Source organism: Cyprinodon tularosa, unplaced genomic scaffold, assembly GCF_016077235.1.
Source record: "Cyprinodon tularosa strain WSP-4 unplaced genomic scaffold, ASM1607723v1 ctg687, whole genome shotgun sequence".
Classification (NCBI taxonomy): domain Eukaryota; kingdom Metazoa; phylum Chordata; class Actinopteri; order Cyprinodontiformes; family Cyprinodontidae; genus Cyprinodon; species Cyprinodon tularosa.
This window is the reverse complement of record NW_024039437.1, coordinates 43622-63180: the sequence shown is the minus strand read 5'-3', so window position 1 is coordinate 63180 and position 19559 is coordinate 43622. Positions and strand designations below refer to the sequence as shown.

At 41.4% G+C, this 19559-nt stretch overlaps 1 protein-coding gene across 1 annotated transcript; it reads left to right on the top strand.

The window, feature by feature from the left end:
• The first annotated feature begins 5431 nt into the window (after positions 1-5431).
• gatm (glycine amidinotransferase (L-arginine:glycine amidinotransferase)) lies at positions 5432-9256 on the top strand. Its single transcript, XM_038267846.1, has 9 exons — positions 5432-5589; positions 6280-6495; positions 6579-6774; positions 6861-7051; positions 7126-7263; positions 7350-7514; positions 7616-7679; positions 7776-7892; positions 7977-9256. The coding sequence occupies exons 1-9, from the start codon at positions 5521-5523 to the stop codon at positions 8087-8089; spliced, it is 1269 nt and encodes a 422-aa protein (XP_038123774.1). The 5' UTR covers positions 5432-5520; the 3' UTR covers positions 8090-9256.
• Positions 9257-19559: the final 10303 nt, after the last annotated feature.

Sequence of the window (19559 nt, the reverse complement as noted above, 5' to 3'; positions counted from 1 at the left end):
ATATAATCTAAAATCCATTTTTAACTAATGCAGTTCCACTGTCTTTACAGCCACCATTAACTACTGTTACTTTATCAATGTGTTGTTTGATGTTAATACGGTATATTATAAGCATTACTTTAAGCAATAGTAGTTTATTAGATAATATCTTGCTTAACTACAGTTCTGTAATTGAGGCAACAACAAAAAAAATCTTAATACCAGAAACCCAAGCAGAGATCAGACAGGATCTCAAAGTCTCAGATTCAGAATTAAATATTTCTTGAAATTTTAATCCACATCCAGCCCTAGCTATGGCTATACTGATATTGCTCTAAGAAAAATATATGTGAATGGATCAGCCTTTATAAAGATAATGCACCTAAATAAATGCGCACCTGTTTTTGATATGCAAACATATCCCAGAATAGACTTTAAGCATGGTCCTTGATCGAATGCTGCCTACATTTTTTATTTGTTTGTTTGATTATTGTTTTGCTGGTTGGTTTCCTATAAGAAAATATATCCCTGAGGTGTGTTGACTATTGAAGTAAATTAGTGATGGATCATGCTTATAAACATCAACTGAGACCTAACGCTTTGTATGGATTTAAAACAGCTGGCTCCAGTTCCAGACATTTACCAGGGGAGGCCAGGGAGAGGCTGCTGTTTTTCATTTAATAAGTTTAACTGCCAAAGGAATTAGTATTTTTGGCCATAAAATAAGATAAATAAACCATCCACTTGAAACAAGATCATGTGAATCATCTTATTTCGTTATGAAATTGTCTCACTTACCTAAATCTCAAAGGTAAAATTTTTAAATTTTCAAGAAAAATTCACTTATATTTACATTTTTGTAGTTTTGTAATGTAAACATTCAGTATAGGGGCCATAACAGGAGCTGGGACCATTTCGCCAGACATGCTAGCTTCTACTAGCCTCTGCTGTCTAGAATCACCTATGGATGGCTCCCCCAGTGATAGCAATGTTTTTTCCTTTCACAGCTCAATTCTATTGCAGGGGCCCTACCCTACATTTTGGCTCAATCCAAATATCTCAAATTGTAACTCCGAACCTTCCTTTCCTACCTACTATCCCCTTACCTTTTGCAAAGTCAACAGTAAAAATACTCTCCAAGGTCAGGAAGGAGCTCCAGACTACTGTGTTGAATCCAGACAGCCTTAGCTATACATCATTAAGCTTCAGGCATGTCCCGGATGACTCTGGTCAAACTGGGACTGCAATCCTCTGGAAAAGAACTACAAAAATGTTATAAAAGTATAGGTAATAGCTAAAGCTCTCACTTATAAGAAGGTGAGTACATTATGATGTGTCACACAGAATACACATGGAGAAATTATGTATTTTTGTTAAACTCTTTGAGTTTACATTCGGTGAAACAAATGATTGTTGGCTCCAACTGGCAGCTAGAAACGTCAGAAGATCTTTTTGCAAAATGTAATAGCACTAGAAAGTATCATACTCTTATTTTTCCAAGAAAACAAATTTGCTTAAGATACAGGTTTAATGTTCTGCAGTGGCAATCGTTAAGCTTTGGTCTGATCTGTTTGTCATTGGTTGCAGACCCAGTTTTACAGTCTGACCCTCCCATATGCATGCACAACGGAAACAGTTCATGGAATGAAAATCCCACAAGGCTGATGCACTCTTGCAGGTGCATTACATTTAACTCCTTGCCAATGACTTTTGAAAAAGCAAACTGCAGATGTTAAAGCTCAGTGCAAAATATTATTAGTCTGGCCTGTTTAAAAGTAGGCTAAAGGATTTCTATAACTGAGAATCTACACAGTTTAAGAGCATTCTACCTCAACCAACATGTAAAGCAGTGGTCCCCAACCACCGGGCCGCGGACCGGTACCGGTCCGTCGGTCATTTGGTACCGGGCCGCACAATATAAAAAATTGTGGTATTCTCTCCCAATTACATCAGTCGGTGCATCTGTGCCTCTTGACATTGGTTAATTCAGTTCAAGACTCATCCTATCTATAACATCCTATCTTTGTGAAGCGGGATTTTCTGGTTAGTTTTCTGAGAATCAATCTGTGGTTGACCTGAACTTTCAAGTCTCTGTAGACATCTAACAGCATGCTTTGGGTTAATATTTGTCATCTTTTCTTCTTTTTTTTTGTCTGCTGTCTGTTTTTCTTACTCGACCAGTGTGTTGGATCTGGTTGCCAAGCAGCGTCAGGGTCAGATTTACTCTACAAAAAAAAAATGTTTGAGTTATTACCAAAATAGTACTACAATAATCTGAAGGAATTACATTGCAAGCCAGATAATGAGGAAGATCAAGAATATTGCAGGCAGACAATATTGGAGTTGACATAGAAATTCCAATGGTGCTTATGCTTACATGCAAAATATAGGAGCATCTCCCTTTTCCCAAAACTACTTGTGCTTTAATGCTATTCTTCTACCTCAATATTTCCGTCATCAATTCACATATTCTTATATCTTCCAAATCACTAGACTATATCCTTCTTTAGTTCCTATCCCTTATCAGCCACTCTGTACCAAGGTCATATATGTAGCAGCTCCTGTTCCTTTCTATTTCACAAAGATATGATAGGTACATTCCAGTTACACATAAATGGTGACACGTCATCAATGCATAGACTAAATGTAACACTTGCATCTTCAAAAGCAGCCGCATCTCCAAAGTTATTAATGACAACAGAACAAATATAAACCACACAAAAAAATAAAGAGGCTAACTGACACATCTATGTATGTTGTGTATATGTGTAAAATTATAACATTTATACGGAGCGTATGTAGAAACTAAACATATGTTGACTATAGTGAGGCGTTCACAGTACTTACTGTATGTATTTTTGGGACAAAAATGATAACATTGTACGTATTCTATTAGTGGTGATTTAAAAACTTGATTGTGTTGTATAACAATAAATCCTGTGTGTTTAAAGCAGATTAGTTGCATTAAGGAAAGTCAAATGGAAACATTCAGTCTCTTTCTGTGGGTGTGGCATTCGCCTTACTGCTCCTAGTCCCATGGTTCCTGCATTCACACTTCTGTTAATTAATAGCCCCTGTGATGACGATGCTTGCATCACGTACAGCACAGCAAATGTTAATGCACCCGTCGACCTGCACAGTATAACACCTGCATAAGTCACTGCAGTGTTTACATAAGCTAAGTTTATCTGTCTTTTATGTTCTTTAGCTTGTCTGACCAAAATGATAAGCTCACCTCTAATACGTGTGCAAAGAATTGGAGATAATGTTTGGATGTTTTTTTGTCATTTTTTGTTTGTTTGTTTGTTTTAATGAAACTTCTGTGCAATATATGACTCCATTAGAAAATCTGTGCATTTTCCATTTTAAATAGTTCCACATTTGCAGAGGTGAGAATATGGATTGTGTTCTTTTAAAAAATAAACAAAAGCATACCAGTACTCTCCGTTTATACCTGTGCTATACAGGGTTGGTTTGTGATGGACACTCAACTTCAGAGCAGCAGCAGAACTACCGGTAGACTTATTTTGTTGGGGAATCCGATGGAATGTAAAGCTATCTCAGGGGGGGTCCATAGGCTATTATATTTCATTTGTTTCTCAGTTATTTGCAACTGGACTTTCTAAGAGTGAACATATATTTGAGGACATGTCAGGCACAAGGGGATAAGACGTCTATATAAGTTTCATTTTTAAAATTCAAATGCTATACACATACAAGCCATTTATCATTTTACTATATAACTGCTTTTGGTGCAAAATTTCCTCTTACTTATTGCAACTTATTTTTAATTACAAGTTTAAAGCCAACAGCTCCTCTTTACCTTTAAGAAATTGAGCAGAAGGATTTTTTCTTCTGCTAAAAAAAAAAGTAATTATTAAAATAATTAAATTAGCATCTAAGTTACTTAACTGTTATTTGATCCCATTTTATAATTTTTTTTTGTTGCATGGGGGGGTCAGATTTCAGAGGAGTACAGTGCCCCCCTCTGCCCCCCTTAACTCTGCCGCTGCGTCAGAGTCAGCACTTCCTGCAGCCACTTCCTGTTATTACCTCATTCATTTGACCTCTTGTAGGATCAGCCATATTATGTTTGTAGCAGAGTGATTTTTGACAAATAATGTTGCTGCCATCCTGCAGCAGTTTTACCAGGATGACGACTAGCAGGAAATGGCAGGTTATTGTGGCTGAGTACCATTTATCGTTACACTGCTAAGCCAACATTTATTAAATTAATAAATTACCAATATGTCCCTTCTTAATACTTCAATCATTCAATAAGCTAAAATAAAAACAAGTAGTTTTATTGTTAGCCAGTGCTAAGCAGTAGAATAGGCTCTTTGGCATTGACATGGAGGACTGGGCTGATTTTTCAGGGCTACAATCCACATAAATGCACTTTCCCCCACAAATGTGGTACAATTCAGGCTTTCCTTTATCGTCAACTGATTGCAAATAAGCACTTCAAACAAACTAACAAAGAAATAATAAATCAAATACAAATTCCCTATTGTGTGCCAAGTTTATTTATAAAAATAGTTATAGTCATAAAATCTCACTATAAGGATGATATTGTATCAATAAAAGCTGAGTGCATCTTCATAATGTACCCTTTGAACCTTGGAAATCAGCCAAAGATTGTTTTTTTTTTTCTTTAAAAGGAAAGAAAACGTCAGAAGTCTCCTGTGGGAGGGGTGTTGTGAAACTCCTGTGAGCACAGTCCAACCAAGCATGTGCTGTGGAAGCCTGTGCAAAGCTCCATATCTCAACGATTGTATCAGCTCCCTACTGAAACCTCCTCTGGCTTCCAAACCGCTCCTAATAGACTGATTAAATAATGTCAGAAAGCCACATGGATGCAAATCCTACCACATAAAGGATGACATCAATCCTAGTTAAACTAGCTGCTGTGTAGTAGAGTTAATCTTTTCATTAAAAATAAAATGTTTAACTTAACTTTTCTTGCATTATTCACCACTTTGATTAATGTAAGAATTAGGCAACCTTTATGCAAAAATAAAGGGAAAGTATATTTTAATTAGGGTTGCAATATTGGCCAGTTCTTGCCTTCAATTGGGTTTTAATTGATTTTATAAACATTTTAATCAAACCTGAATTAAATTAAGCCCCTAGTTTGGTAACTTAATATGGGACAGTTCTTTTTTTTTTAAAGCTATGTTGGCAACCCTAATTAACATTTTGTAAGCTACTTAACTTTATAATTTGCAAAACATCATATGCAGACAAACGTCTTGCCGAACCGAACCGGTTCCTGGTCCATTTTCAGATTTCTTTGAAGCTCTGGACGCCAGAAGCCCAGTTGATAAGAATTCGCTGGCGTAAGGGATTGTGTTTCAGAAATGCTTTTTCTCAAGTCACGTTGCCTCTCAACATGAAAAGCGACCAATAACCTCAGAGACACGTAGTCTCTGCTCCTATAAAGTTGGTTGCGAGCTGAAGCGTCTCCCTTCAAAAAAGCAAGCAGAGAGAGACAGTTGGATCCAGCGCTGCCTTTGGTTTCGCTCATTATTTCTGCGGACAATGCTGCGAGTCAGATGTTTGAGAGGAGGTAGCAGGGGGGCTGAAGCTGCCCATCTGATCGGAGCCATGGTTGGTATTATGTTGTTATTATTACTTTTTTTTTTTTTTTTAGAAAAACAATCATGCATTTATTTTCTTTCACTGATCTTTTGTTTCAACGAAAACACATTTTTTAAGTGAATAAAGACGTTTTCTTCGACTTTTTCTTCATTACATCTTATCTGATTTGGTTAAAATCAGCTGAATTGATTTATTGATGTATTGGTTGGTCTTTTTAAAGATTGAGACACCGAAATGCAAAAAATAAAACATTTAGTAAAACAAAAATACCTAGATCAACCCCCCAAAAAATGAGGGAAAAGCAGTGGAAGTTTTTTTTTCCTGGATTTCATTTAGCCTCTGAGTGGCAGTGAACAGCTGTTTGGCAGCAGATGGCTCTCAAACTCAGTGACTCTGGAGCTGGTCTGGAGCCAGAGGGGCCAATATTGTAACCTCTATGTTTGAGAGAAAACTATCCTTAACATCTGTTTTTTTTTTGGCAGCCTGGGGGTAGTTAACATTTTTCGTTGACATAGTTGGATTTAAGCCATGTTGTTCTTTCAAATTGCACTAATAAAAACAACACAAAAAAAGAAAAAAAAAAAGAAAAGAAATTGGCCAAATTTCTCTTAAAATGAAATAGTTATTGTAGTTTAGGACTTTTGCAAAAGCTATTTCTCCACATTAATCCCTAAACTGATGCCTTCTCTTCCTACTCAGCTTGGCCGGTCAGTTGCTGGCTGGGTGCAGAGGACCTTCCAGAGCACTTCAAGTGCAGCAGCTGCACAACAGCATGCAGCTGAAGAGGAACCTGTTACTGAGCCCATTCAGCAGGAGTGCCCCGTCTGCAGCTACAATGAATGGGACCCTCTTGAGGAGGTGATCGTTGGGCGAGCTGAAAATGCCCAGGTGCCTCCCTTTACTGTGGAAGTGAAAGTAAGCATCTCGTCTCACTCACCTGGAAAATGCTACCTGTATAAATGTGACTTTGATGTTAAATGTCCCATCTATCTGATCAGGCCAACACATATGAGAAGTACTGGCCCTTCTATCAGAAGCATGGGGGCCAGTCTTTTCCTGCGGACCACTTGAAAAAAGCTGTTGCTGAGATTGAAGAAATGTGCAATATCCTGCGTCACGAAGGAGTTGTTGTGCAGAGGCCAGAACCCATCGACTGGTCCGTCGAATATAAAACTCCAGATTTCACATCAACAGGTGAGAAACTTTGGTTGGTAATATTGCAGGACGCTGACTGGAAGTTTTTCAACAGAAAATAAGTTGCATTGTTGAAAATGTTGCAGGAATGTATGCTGCGATGCCGAGAGACATCCTCATGGTTGTGGGAAACGAAATCATAGAAGCTCCCATGGCCTGGAGGGCTCGATTCTTTGAGTACCGTGCCTACAGGCCTTTAATTAAGGAGTACTTTAGAAAAGGTGCAAAATGGACCACAGCTCCTAAACCCACCATGGCTGATGAGCTATATGATCAGGTGAGCCTCTTAAAACAGATGCAGTTAAGGCTGCTACCTCTGGTGTAAATCATATTTTTCCTCCTGCCAACTAGGACTACCCCATCCGCACTGTGGAGGACAGACACAAGCTGGCTGCCCAGGGGAAGTTTGTGACCACAGAGCACGAGCCGTGCTTCGACGCTGCTGATTTCATTCGAGCTGGGAGGGATCTTTTCGTTCAGAGGAGTCAGGTATGAAGCAGCCCTGATTAATGGCAGAAGGAATGTCAATACACTGCCAGGGTATAAGTCTCTTTCTACAAACTGCTCCATCTCAGGTTACAAATTACATGGGAATCGAGTGGATGAGACGCCATCTGGCCCCAGATTACAAAGTGCACATCATCTCGTTTAAAGACCCTAACCCCATGCACATCGATGCCACTTTTAACATCATCGGACCTGGTTTGGTGTTGTCAAACCCTGACCGCCCATGTCGCCAGGTATTTCCAGACAGCGTCCTCTGCTGCCCTCTTGTGGATGTAAAAATATACTGGTCATAACTATGTTCACATTTGCTGTGTGCTTTTTTTCTGTACCCCAGATTGAGATGTTCAAGAAAGCTGGCTGGACTGTTGTGAAACCCCCAACACCTTTGATTCCTGATGGTTTGTACTTCAACCAACAACTTGTTTTGAATGAAAAAGGCAATAGAATATTTTCACAGGCAATAGGACAAAAAAATGCAACAATTTCTTTTGCAGACCACCCACTGTGGATGTCCTCCAAATGGCTGTCCATGAATGTCCTGATGCTGGATGAGAAGCGGGTCATGGTTGACGCCAATGAAGAAACTATTCATAAAATGTTTGAAAACCTCGGTGAGTGGAAAACTTTTAAGTTATTCCTTTTTATTTTGACAGCTTTAAATCTTTAAGAACATATCCGGTTCATGCTTTGAACAGGTATCAAGACCATAAAGGTGAACATTCGCCATGCCAACTCACTTGGTGGTGGCTTCCACTGCTGGACAACCGATGTCCGCCGCCGTGGTACCCTGGAGTCCTACTTCCACTAGCCTTGCCAGAAATAGGCAATTTTTATTGAGCTTTGAAAACTAAAGCCTCAATCTGGAAGCTTCTTAGATAATTGAACACCACTAAAAGGGTGGAGCTTACATCGAATAAAGTCTGCTGCTTGCAAATTTCAAACCCCTTCTTAGGAAATATGTGCAAATCAGTGTGAAGCAAATGACAGTAGGGTGGCTTTTCCTGTTGCCACCAAAAGCTCTTCTCCATATTGTGTCTTTGTGGCTTAATTGAACATTTTGTGAATGGTTTTGATCTGCTGGACATTAGAATGTCTTCATAAACAGCTTTGTTAAGCGATAAAAAGCACATATAATCTGAAAAGCAGGAGTCTTCTGTTTATTTCACCATGGAATCTCAATATTAACTGCATTTCTGGCCTGGCAGTGGTGAAGCTTATCCAACTAAATGCTAATGCTTTGAGGACAAGGTACAATTTGGTATGCAGATGTCACTTAACTTGGGTACAAGAGGTTAGAAGCTACCTCTACTTTAACACTCAGGGTGCTTTTCTTTATTCTGACTTCTAATTCTTTGTGTTCTTGATACAATGGAAGATCCCATGTAGTTGTAGGTATCCTGAGCATATGTCTCCTAATTTACTCATATTAATATGATATCCTAAGCAGGCACAAAGAACCAAACTGCATAATGAAAAGCACCCTAAGAAATCACAGTTCTACCTTTTTCCATTATTTTTATATAAAGAAATCAAAACATTTAGGTAGGCCATTTTAATTTATCACATATATGCAGCATCGATTACACTGGAAAATGCTTATATTTTTTGCACCTCTTTTTATTGGATTTCCCAGCCATAATTGTTTTTATATATTTCCTAAAAAAGTTCATATCAGATTTTATACCTTTTTCCTCTGCTGTTTTCTCCTGTTGCGTATCTGGGCCAGTTACAATCCATGCTGTCAGTCTTTCCAACCACCTTTTTTATATGTTAACAAAGTGAAAATACATTATAGTGGTTATTTCATTTCATGTTTTATGATTCCTGTGCTGCTTTTAAAGTTGCATGTCTTAAACTGCTTACTATATTTCCGAGGAGATGAGTTTGAGGTAAAATTTGGTTCAACAAAGCGATAGGAGTGATGTTTTGTAATATGTCAGGTCATTTAAATGTAATTAAAAAGACTCGACTTTCATTGCTTTGGCTGTGGATTTTTTTTCTTTTTCTTTTGCTACAAAAATTAATTCACTTTTGGAAAAGTGGAAATAAAAGATGATTACCGTCATGTTCTCATAGTGAACATTTAGTATATTATTACTGGAAGATTTTGTTATTTTTAAGTCTTTCTGTTTTTAAGCTTTTTTCAGCTTAATGTTTTATGAACATTTCCTTAGTTTTATTATCACTGCCTTTGAAACTACATGCCTTACAGGTCAAATGTTTTTAATCTTCTGCTTATTTTTTGCATAGTCTTAGTCACATTTACTGACCATGTTTGTCACACGCACACATTTTCACTCTGCTAACAAATCTATGGACAACCACTTTATAATATTTGATTTTATGCTGAGGGTGGTTGTTTAAAATGAACAAAAAGGAAACTGATAGGATTTTGTACTTTTAAGAACATTATATAACTGTAATTTTACACACCATATCCTCAGTAAAAAATTCAATATCAAACTTATATGACAAATCATTAGTGAGACTAAACTATTGCGAGAAACAGAAAATAGGCTACACATGGGGCCTAAATGTGAGAAATAGAAAGAAGAGAAAGAAATACAGCCGTATCTGATTATAAAGTTAACAGGAAATGCAAAAGTTTAGTAAAAGCAGGTGACAGTTGACTGTTAAATTAATTCTAACTATTGTATTTTGCCAAATATTGAAAAGTATTTCATAAAAAGACGTATTTTCCATTATTGTTGGGGAATTGGCAACATGATCAATGTTGATATAACATATTTCTTTGCTAAAGGGAAAATGCCTCTCTTCTAGCATCCTCTAAGACGGAGGTCTTCAACAGGGGGTCCGTGACCCCTAGGGGGTCGCGAAAATTATGGTTGATTAGACTTTTTCTATAATTCCCCCATTCTATAATTCCCCCATTCTATAAATGTTCAATTTACCTACAGAAAAAAACATGAATATAAAGATATTTTTCATATATTTAAAGTATGTCTCTTAAACAGAGTAAGACAATATAAAAAAGAAATACAAAAATAAAAACATATGATTAAGTTTTATGCCACATACCATAGATAGTTCTCACATAGTTCTTGAGAAAGTCATTAAATGTAATGAAATACATGTAAGGGTGACCACTTTCAAGAGTTAATGATATAAGCCTTTTATCATGTGCAATATCTGAAGCATAAATTGAAGACTTATTTTCCCTCTGGGTTCTCTGTCCGATATCCGTTCTGATTACCCCCTCCCCTGAAACTTTGCACAAGATCAGCAAGTTTAAGGTGTAGCCTTTAAAAAGGATTTTGGTAATGACAGGCAAAGGACTTTTCAGGAGTTTTCCAACAGTGACTGAGGTGGACAGGAGAGTGGGTTTGTTGCTGATTTTTAGATTTTTGGAATGAAAGAGTGGTCAAAGTTGGAAAACTGAAAGTTGGGTAAGTGAGCAATGGGACATCAAGGAATGTAGTTTCAAGTTGGTGGCCAGGTGAGCAGTAAGAATGTTTAGAGAGGGAATCCTGGGGAAATTTCTTCAAACAAGGGGGGGGGGGGGGGGGGGCAAGAAAGGGACAAGAAAGCAGACAATTCAAGAACCGAACAACAGAAGAAGATTGAACGTTCGGTTAAGGAGAGACAGTGAAGGTAAGTGTGAGGACCTTGAGGAGCATAAAGATGCTAAAAGTAGAGCCTGTTCACGAATCATGACAAAAACAATCTGGCATCTTCCCTGGGGAACATCCTCCTCTTGAAGTTCTTCATAGAGTTAATGAACTCCACCTGGAAGACACACCTGCTAGTCTTTCCCTATCATGAGTAGTGGCATTATAGTTTTGGCTTAAGTTAAGAAATATGAATATTTTTAGATCAGTTGTTTTAAATCTTAGGATGCAATCATAAAAGAAAGAAGCATCAATCAGTGACTATATTCAGTTTGATTCCAATTTGGGTTATTTATATAGTGGCAGTTCACAACACGTCATCTCGAGGCACTTTCAAGAGACAATTCAATGAAATCATTCAGTCAGATTGGTTTAAGGTTCTCTATCGATTGCAACGACCCATTGACATTGCAGGATAAACTCCTCCTGGATGAGCATGAGCAGTACGTGTTATACCTGTTGTGAGATCATTTAAAGGAATTCACTTTCCTACTGGGGAAACATATGCAATATATTTTATAGCCATGCGTGCCATGTGAAACGGTAGTTAAAAAGATCAAACAGAAGAATGAATATCTAAGAGTTACCCTTTCAACAGAAGCTTGATGAAAGAAAGGGCTGATGAACTGGGATTTACTAATTTACGACATTCTCACTACATCATGCAATTAAACAATTGGATCATGTATATTTAAAATACAATAAATACTGAGCAATCAAAACTCAGTGCAATCAAAAATAAAGGGGATGAAGAACAAGCATAAACCCAGTAAATGAAGGGCAGACAGTAGCATTGTTAATCAGAAAAAAACAGCATTAAATTAACCGTTAATGCAAAGAACCAGAGAAGTGAAAAAAATGGTCTGAGAACCATCACAGATGAACTAAAATCAAAGTTCAGATCACTTTGCTTAGAGTGCATAAAGTAAAATATGTGGATGTCAACACTTGTTATATTGAACAACTCTGTTTTAGGAGCCAAAAACTCTTTTATCATTGAGCACATACCGGGACAAGATAAGAGCAGAGAGAAAACACACAACGCAGCTTTCTTTACAGTCCTCTGCAGGGGGAGCAGCAAATGTCCCCAAGCAGTATTGCTTCATCAGTTTCTGGGAGGGGGAGTACCGTTTTTTTGGTGTGAGAACGCTTCCAGTCACAGAGAGAATCTTTATTGGTTGCAGGGTCCACCCATGTTGCTGCACACCTGAGAACGTTTCTCAATCAAGATGACTAACATGTATATAAGAAGGTGAAGAACCACCTCTCTATGCTGGGAGATTGCAACTGATGACTTTTTTTTTTCTATTTCAGTGTTTGTATTTTGTCTTTCATTTTATTTCATTATAAATTTGAATCAAGTTTTCATTTAATTTTATAATTTTAAAGTAGCATTGGTTATCTCAACATTTACTTTTTTGTTTGGGACCTCCAGCATGTGCAGAAAGGCTACCAGGACATCCGCACATGCAGGTGGGCCTACAGGCTGTGAGTCTTAAGATGACTTGATGAGATGAATGGAGTCTGGTGTGCTACGTCTTGAATGGAAAATAAAACAGGGTACTAGTCTGACAGCCCTGCTTTACTAAGTGCATCCTGTTGATTGACTCCACAGACAGGCTACGTTCACACTGCAGCCTGAAGTGACCCAAATCCTTTTTTTTTTGTGTATATGCGACCTTTATCTGACCTTTTCTTGGCTGTCTGAACAACACCGATCCGATTTTTTCCAATGCGACCCAGACCACTTGGCTATGTGGTCCTGAATCCAATACGAATCTGATCTTTTCAAAAGCGACCTGTGTGTGAACGGCCAGGTCGCACTCATCCAACCTGAACTCAATTAATACCAGAGAAAAGGTCACTATTCTGGGTCTTGCTATGAAGAAGGGGAAAGACAAACAACAACCATGCAGGGACGATAATGAGGAGAGCAGTATTTATGTTTAACCATCTTGAAAAGATTGTGTTTTTATGGTTGAGAAAGATCGCTAGATGCACTCCGACACGTCCATCCATGTTTACTTCTGTAAACACAGAGCATGCTGGCCTGTAATGTCATTGTGTCCTCTACTTTCTGTCATGATGGGTTCTCAAATGGAGACCCAGTTATGCAGAACACCACTGACACAAGGATGGAAAGTTTAACAGTTTATTAAAGCACTACACACAGAATGTACTGATTCAGGTTCTGGTCTGGGTTCAGGTTCACCGGAGTCTGCGAGGGAGACAGCACAGTTAGTGACTGCTGACAGGGTTGATTTCCACAGGTTCACTGATTGTACCTTGTGGGTTCTTGAGGTTTACTTTGGGAGAGTCACTGTTGGTTCTGGAGAAGAGTTTATCAGCTGAGTCCGTTTGCTGCTTCAGCGTCTCACGTCTAGCTTGAGCAGACCTTGGCTTAGGTTTCCCAGCTCTAGTCCAGAGCTGCTTGGAGGTTCTCTGAGAATCTTCAGGGTTTGGCTCTGAGGGTCGGCTCGGCAGGTTAGCTCTTCCTGAGCTTTCACAGAGGAGGCACGGGTTTCCTAGAAACACAGAGACAGTGGTTAGAATCCAACCTGGATTCAAAGTCATGGAAATACGACAAAGATCTAGGCTTTAGCGCTGACCAACTGGAACAACACTGCGGCGTTGAGGCAAGGTCTGAAGACAGCTTATATAGTGGATCCTCTGATGATCTAGATGAGCTGCAGCTGTGCAGGAGGCTCCTTCAGAGGATCCACGGCGGACTCTGCTGGAGAAAGATGGGATTTTCTCCAGCTCCCAACAGTACCCCCCCTCAACGACCGCCCCTTGGCGGTCCGGAAGAGGTAGATGGGCAGGAACGCTCGTACTCCTCGATGAGCGCAGGGTCGAGGATGTACGAGCCATGGACCCACTGACGATCCTCCGGTCCGTAGCCCTCCCAGTCGACGAGGTACTGCCATCCGCGACCTCGTCGACGGGAGTCTACAATGCGGCGCACTGTGAAGGCCGGATGGTCATCGACCTCCAGGGCGGGTGGTGGGGAGTCGGACGGTGGGCACAGAGGACTCGAGGAAACAGGCTTGATCTGGGAGACGTGGAAAGTAGGGTGGATTTGGAGGGACTGGGGAAGTTGGAGACGGACAGCTGAAGGGTTGATGACTCGAGAGATTTTGAAGGGTCCTATGAATCTCGGGGAGACGAGTGGAGAGCCACACCTCCTGGCCCACAGAATACTCAGGGGCGGGACGTCTCTTGGCGTCGGCGAAACGTTTGACTGACTCGGATGACTGGTTGAGTGTGGCGATGGTCTCCCTCCAAATCCTTTGGCAGCGACGGATGTGTTGGTTAACGGACAGCACCGATATCTCTCTCTCATCTGCGGGGAAAAGAGGGTGTTGGTATCCGAGACTGACCTGGAATGGAGACTGTCCAGTGGATGCAGAACGGAGTGAGTTATGGGCATATTCTATCCACGGGAGATATTGACTCCAATCCACGGGGTTATTGGATGTAAGACAGCGGAGAGTGGATTCCAGCTGCTGGTTCATGCGTTCGGTCTGGCCATTCGATTGAGGGTGGTAACCTGAAGTGAGAGATGGTTTGCAACCGAGAGCAGAACAGAAAGCCTTCCATACCTGAGAGATGAATTGGGGACCTCTGTCCGAGAGGATTTCCTGGGGAATGCCATGAAGCCGGAAAACATGTTTAATTAGCAGCTGAGCTGTCTGGAAGGCCGTGGGAAGTTTTCTGAGGGGAACTAGATGGCAGGATTTCGAGAAACGGTCAACAATGGTTAGTATGGTGGACATACCTCGAGAGACAGGGAGACCAGTGACGAAATCAATGGCGATATGGGACCATGGACGCGAGGGAACAGGAAGTGGTTGAAGCAGGCCTGAAGGAGGTTGGTGTGAGGCTTTGTTACGGGCACATGTGGGGCAAGCCAACACATACTCCTTTACGTCTCTGTGGAGAGTGGGCCACCAGAAGCGCCTGGAGATGAGAGCAACTGTCCTACTCACTCCTGGATGAGCGGAGAATTTGGCGGCATGCATCCACTGGATAAGACGGGACCTGACAGAAGATGGGACATATGTACGGTTAGACGGACCGGTACCTGGATCTGGTTCAGTGGCTAGGGCAGAGTTGATGAGATCCGTTATCTCCCAGTTGACCACTCCTACGGTACATAAAGCTGGGAGGACAGGTTCAGGTGTCTCTGGATGATCGACGGAGTAGAGACGAGAGAGAGAATCGGGCTTCACGTTCTTGGATCCGGGTCTGTAGGAAATGATTAGATTGAATCGTGAGAAGAAGATTGACCACCTGGACTGGCGAGGATTAGCCTGTTTAGTTGACTGGATGTAAGCCAGGTTTTTGTGGTCTGTCCACACAAGAACCGGGTGCTCAGCTCCCTCCAGCCAATGCCTCCATTCTTCCAACGCCAGCATAATAGCCAGGAGCTCTCGGTCACCCACGTCATAGTTCTGTTCAGCGGAAGAGAGCCTACGGGAGAAGAAAGCACATGGATGTATTCTTTGATCTGAGTCGAGCCTCTGGGAGAGAACAGCTCCAACACCGGAATCTGAAGCATCCACCTCTAGGATGAACTGTTTTGCCGGATCAGGTTGAATAAGTACAGGTGCTCTGGAAAACAAGGATTTTAGTTTCTCAAATGCTGCTTGAGCCTCGGGAGTCCACTGAAAAGTTCGTTTAATGGAAGTCAGAGAGGTTAATGGAAGGGCGGTTTGACTGTAGTTCCTTATGAATCGACGATAGAAATTAGTAAACCCTAAAAACCTCTGTAACTGTTTTCGGTTCTCAGGAACAGGCCAGTCTAAGACGGCTTTGATCTTGTCCTCTGAAGGTTTTACCTGGCCGCCCTCGAGCACAAACCCCAAAAAGGTGACTGAAGGTTGATGAAATTCGCACTTCTCGGCTTTCACAAACAGCTTATTCTCCAGTAGTCTCTGTAAGACAAGACGAACATGTCTCTTGTGTTCATGGAGGTCCTTGGAATAAATGAGAATGTCATCAATGTACACAAAAACAAACACGTTGAGGAAATCTCTGAGAACATCATTTACTAGGGCCTGGAAGCAGGCTGGAGCGTTTGTTAGACCGAAGGGCATCACCAGGTATTCGAATTGGCCCAAGGGTGTCTTAAAGGCAGTTTTCCACTCATCGCCCTCTCGTATCCTAAGGAGATGATAGGCGTTTCTTAAGTCCAGTTTGGAAAATACAGTTGCACCCTGTACTGGTTCAAAAGCAGAGGCGAGAAGAGGCAGTGGGTATTTGTTTTTAATTGTGATCTGGTTCAAACCTCGATAATCAATGCAAGGTCTCAGGGAACCATCCTTCTTGCCCACGAAGAAGAAACCGGCGCTCAAAGGAGAGGAAGAAGGACGGATTATTCCAGCAGCTAATGATTCGTTGATGTATTTTTCCATAGTTTCTCTTTCGGGTTTGGAAATGTTATACAATCTGCTGCTAGGAAGAGGAGCACCTGGTAAAAGTTCAATGGCGCAGTCGTATGGTCTGTGTGGAGGTAGGGACGTCGCACTGACCTTACTGAAGACGGGGGCTAAATCATGGTACTCAGAGGGAACTGAAGAAAGGTCAGGAGAGTCCATCTCCCCCCCACCTCTAGGAGGCCCCACCATAGGGGCAGCGGAATGAAGGCATGTTTCGTGGCACGTAGTAGACCATAATTCCAGGAGACGTTTAGTCCAGTTAATGTGAGGGTTATGCTTCTCCAACCACTCGAACCCGAGGACCAGTGGGGAACATGCAGAGGGAAAAACAAAGAAAGTTATTGTTTCTCGGTGGTTACCTGACAAAAGTAGCTCGAGGGGCTGGGTTTGATGGGTAACACGATGGAGTCTTTTTCCGTCTATGGCGGACACGCTGAGAGGCTGAGAGAGGGGAACGGTTTTAATCTGGAGTTGCTGGACGAGGTTAGAGTCGATTAGGTTACGCTCACAACCTGAGTCGATGAAAGCGGAGAAAAAGAGACTTTGGTTATCACAGAAGAGTGTGGCTGGCAGCAACAATCGAGGAGATTTTTTAGTGTTTATTTGGCCCGCCAGACTCCTCAGATCCTCTGGCGGGCCCCGGCTTTTGATTTTGCCGGGCAGGAGGCGATGAAGTGTCCACTCTCACCACAGTAGATACACAGTTTACTTAAGAAACGCCTCTGTCTCTCCTCAGGAGTGAGCCTAGTATGTCCCGCCTGAATGAGAGGCCTGAACAGGCAATGGTAGAGACTGGGGCTTAGACCTCTGAGTGGGCATCTGCTCTGTAGAGGGAGAACAAACAGTCACGTTATGTGAGGCAGAAGAAAAATTACTCTGCTTCCTAGAACTGTTTCTGGCTCGAATTCTGTTATCTAGTCTGATGGAGAGGCGAATTAAATCTTCGAGGGAGGCAGGTTCATCGAGGGTTGCGAGTTCATCTTTGATCTGTTCGTTTAAAGCCATGAAGAAGGCACCTTTCAAAGCGCTTTGGTTCCATCCGGAAGCTGCCGCCTTAACCCGGAAGTTAATTGAGAATTCAGCCACCGAAGAATTACCCTGTTTAAGGTTGAAAAGAGCTCTGGAATCAATAGTTTGGTCAGTCTCCTGGTTGAAGACCTGGGTAAATTCAGCAATGAAGTCAGAAAAATGGCATCTTAAACTGTCGTCAGTGGCAAATCTTGCCTGAGCCCATTCCAAGGCTCTTCCTGTTAACTGAGAGAGAATGAACGTTATCTTCTTGTGATCTGTGGAAAAACTACCAGGAGAGTTCTGAAAGATCAACCGGCATTGGAATAAAAAACCTTTACAGTCTTTCATGTTACCGGAGAATTTCTCTGGGAGACTAGGACGGAACTCTGATGACGTCACAGGTTGTGACCTCGGGGGCGGGACTGGACCCGGAAATGGTTGCTGTATGGATGCTGCATTAGCGCTGTTTATGAAATTAGCACAACTCTGTAGCATTTGGTTATGAGTTCCAACTAAATGGTATAACTCACGGAGCGTTTGGGTTTGTCCTTGTAGTTGAGCATCCTGCTCCTCCAAACGACGGGTGAGGTGATCTGCTGGGCCTTGAGTTTGGCCGCAGTGTTCTGTCATGATGGGTTCTCAAATGGAGACCCAGTTATGCAGAACACCACTGACACAAGGATGGAAAGTTTAACAGTTTATTAAAGCACTACACACAGAATGTACTGATTCAGGTTCTGGTCTGGGTTCAGGTTCACCAGAGTCTGCGAGGGAGACAGCACAGTTAGTGACTGCTGACAGGGTTGATTTCCACAGGTTCACTGATTGTACCTTGTGGGTTCTTGAGGTTTACTTTGGGAGAGTCACTGTTGGTTCTGGAGAAGAGTTTATCAGCAGAGTCCGTTTGCTGCTTCAGCGTCTCACGTCTAGCTTGAGCAGACCTTGGCTTAGGTTTACTAGCTCTAATCCAGAGCTGCTTGGAGGTTCTCTGAGAATCTTCAGGGTTTGGCTTTGAGGGTCGGCTCGGCAGGTTAGCTCTTCCTGAGCTTTCACAGAGGAGGCACGGGTTTCCTAGAAACACAGAGACAGTGGTTAGAATCCAACCTGGATTCAAAGTCATGGAAATACGACAAAGATCTAGGCTTTAGCGCTGACCAACTGGAACAACACTGCGGCGTTGAGGCAAGGTCTGAAGACAGCTTATATAGTGGATCCTCTGATGATCTAGATGAGCTGCAGCTGTGCAGGAGGCTCCCTCAGAGGATCCACGGCGGACTCTGCTGGAGAAAGATGGGATTTTCTCCAGCTCCCAACACTTGCATTGTATAACTGCAGTTCACACAGGAGATAGAAACAAAAATATAAATCCCGCACTTTTAGTTTTATTCCCATTTTTTATGAGATGAACTCAAATTTTTCAAACTTTTTCCACATACACAATATGACAATTTCCCTCAAATATTGTTCGCAGACCAGTATAAATCTGTGATATTGATCACTTATCCTTTGCTGAGATAATCCATCTCACAGTTGTGCCATATCAATATGCTGATTAGAGACCATAAATAGTGCCCAGGTGTGTTCACATGAAGCTGTCTAAAATGACAACAACATTATGTTTTTATGGCAGTATATTGTTGTTGCTAAATGTTTAGAACACCGGACCAGTTAACCATGTTTGATCCTTAAAGAAGCACATTGGTAAATCCACCTAATGAGTCCCTCAGCACTCCATGTTTGATGAAGCCAACCTATTTAATTGGAGCAGAAAAAAAGCTTGCAGCAAGCCCAGGCTTCATTTGACCTGGGCTTTCGAGTGTGAAGCCTCAGATGTCTCCACAAGCCACTGAATCCATATTAAAGACTTTAGGAATTACATGTTGCTAAAAACATACATAATACAACTCAGATGTGTTTCTGTTGTGTTCCCTGTAATTGTAAAATGTAAGATTATGGACGAATACACTTCAAATATTTTTTTTGCTGTCCAAGATGTTAATAAACACAGAAATTGAAAAACACCATACCTACCATGAAGCATGGGGGTGGTAGCATCATGCTGCAGGGGTGGTTTTTTGCACATTGGACAGGGCGACTGCACTGTATTAAGAATATGATGAACAGGGCCAGGTATTGTGAGATTTTGGGGAACAACCTCCTTCCCTCAGTCAGAGCATTGAAGATCGGTGGAGGCTGG

What these genes read in the sequence shown, in the direction of transcription:
- gatm (XM_038267846.1), top strand. Translation starts at nt 5,521, where the DNA reads ATGCTGCGAGTCAGATGTTTGAGAGGAGGTAGCAGGGGGGCTGAAGCT. An exon ending in CCTTTACTGTGGAAGTGAAA is followed by an intron (nt 6,496 to 6,578) that starts GTAAGCATCTCG and finishes CTATCTGATCAG; the next exon opens with GCCAACACATATGAGAAGTA. An exon ending in CTGACCGCCCATGTCGCCAG is followed by an intron (nt 7,515 to 7,615) that starts GTATTTCCAGAC and finishes TCTGTACCCCAG; the next exon opens with ATTGAGATGTTCAAGAAAGC.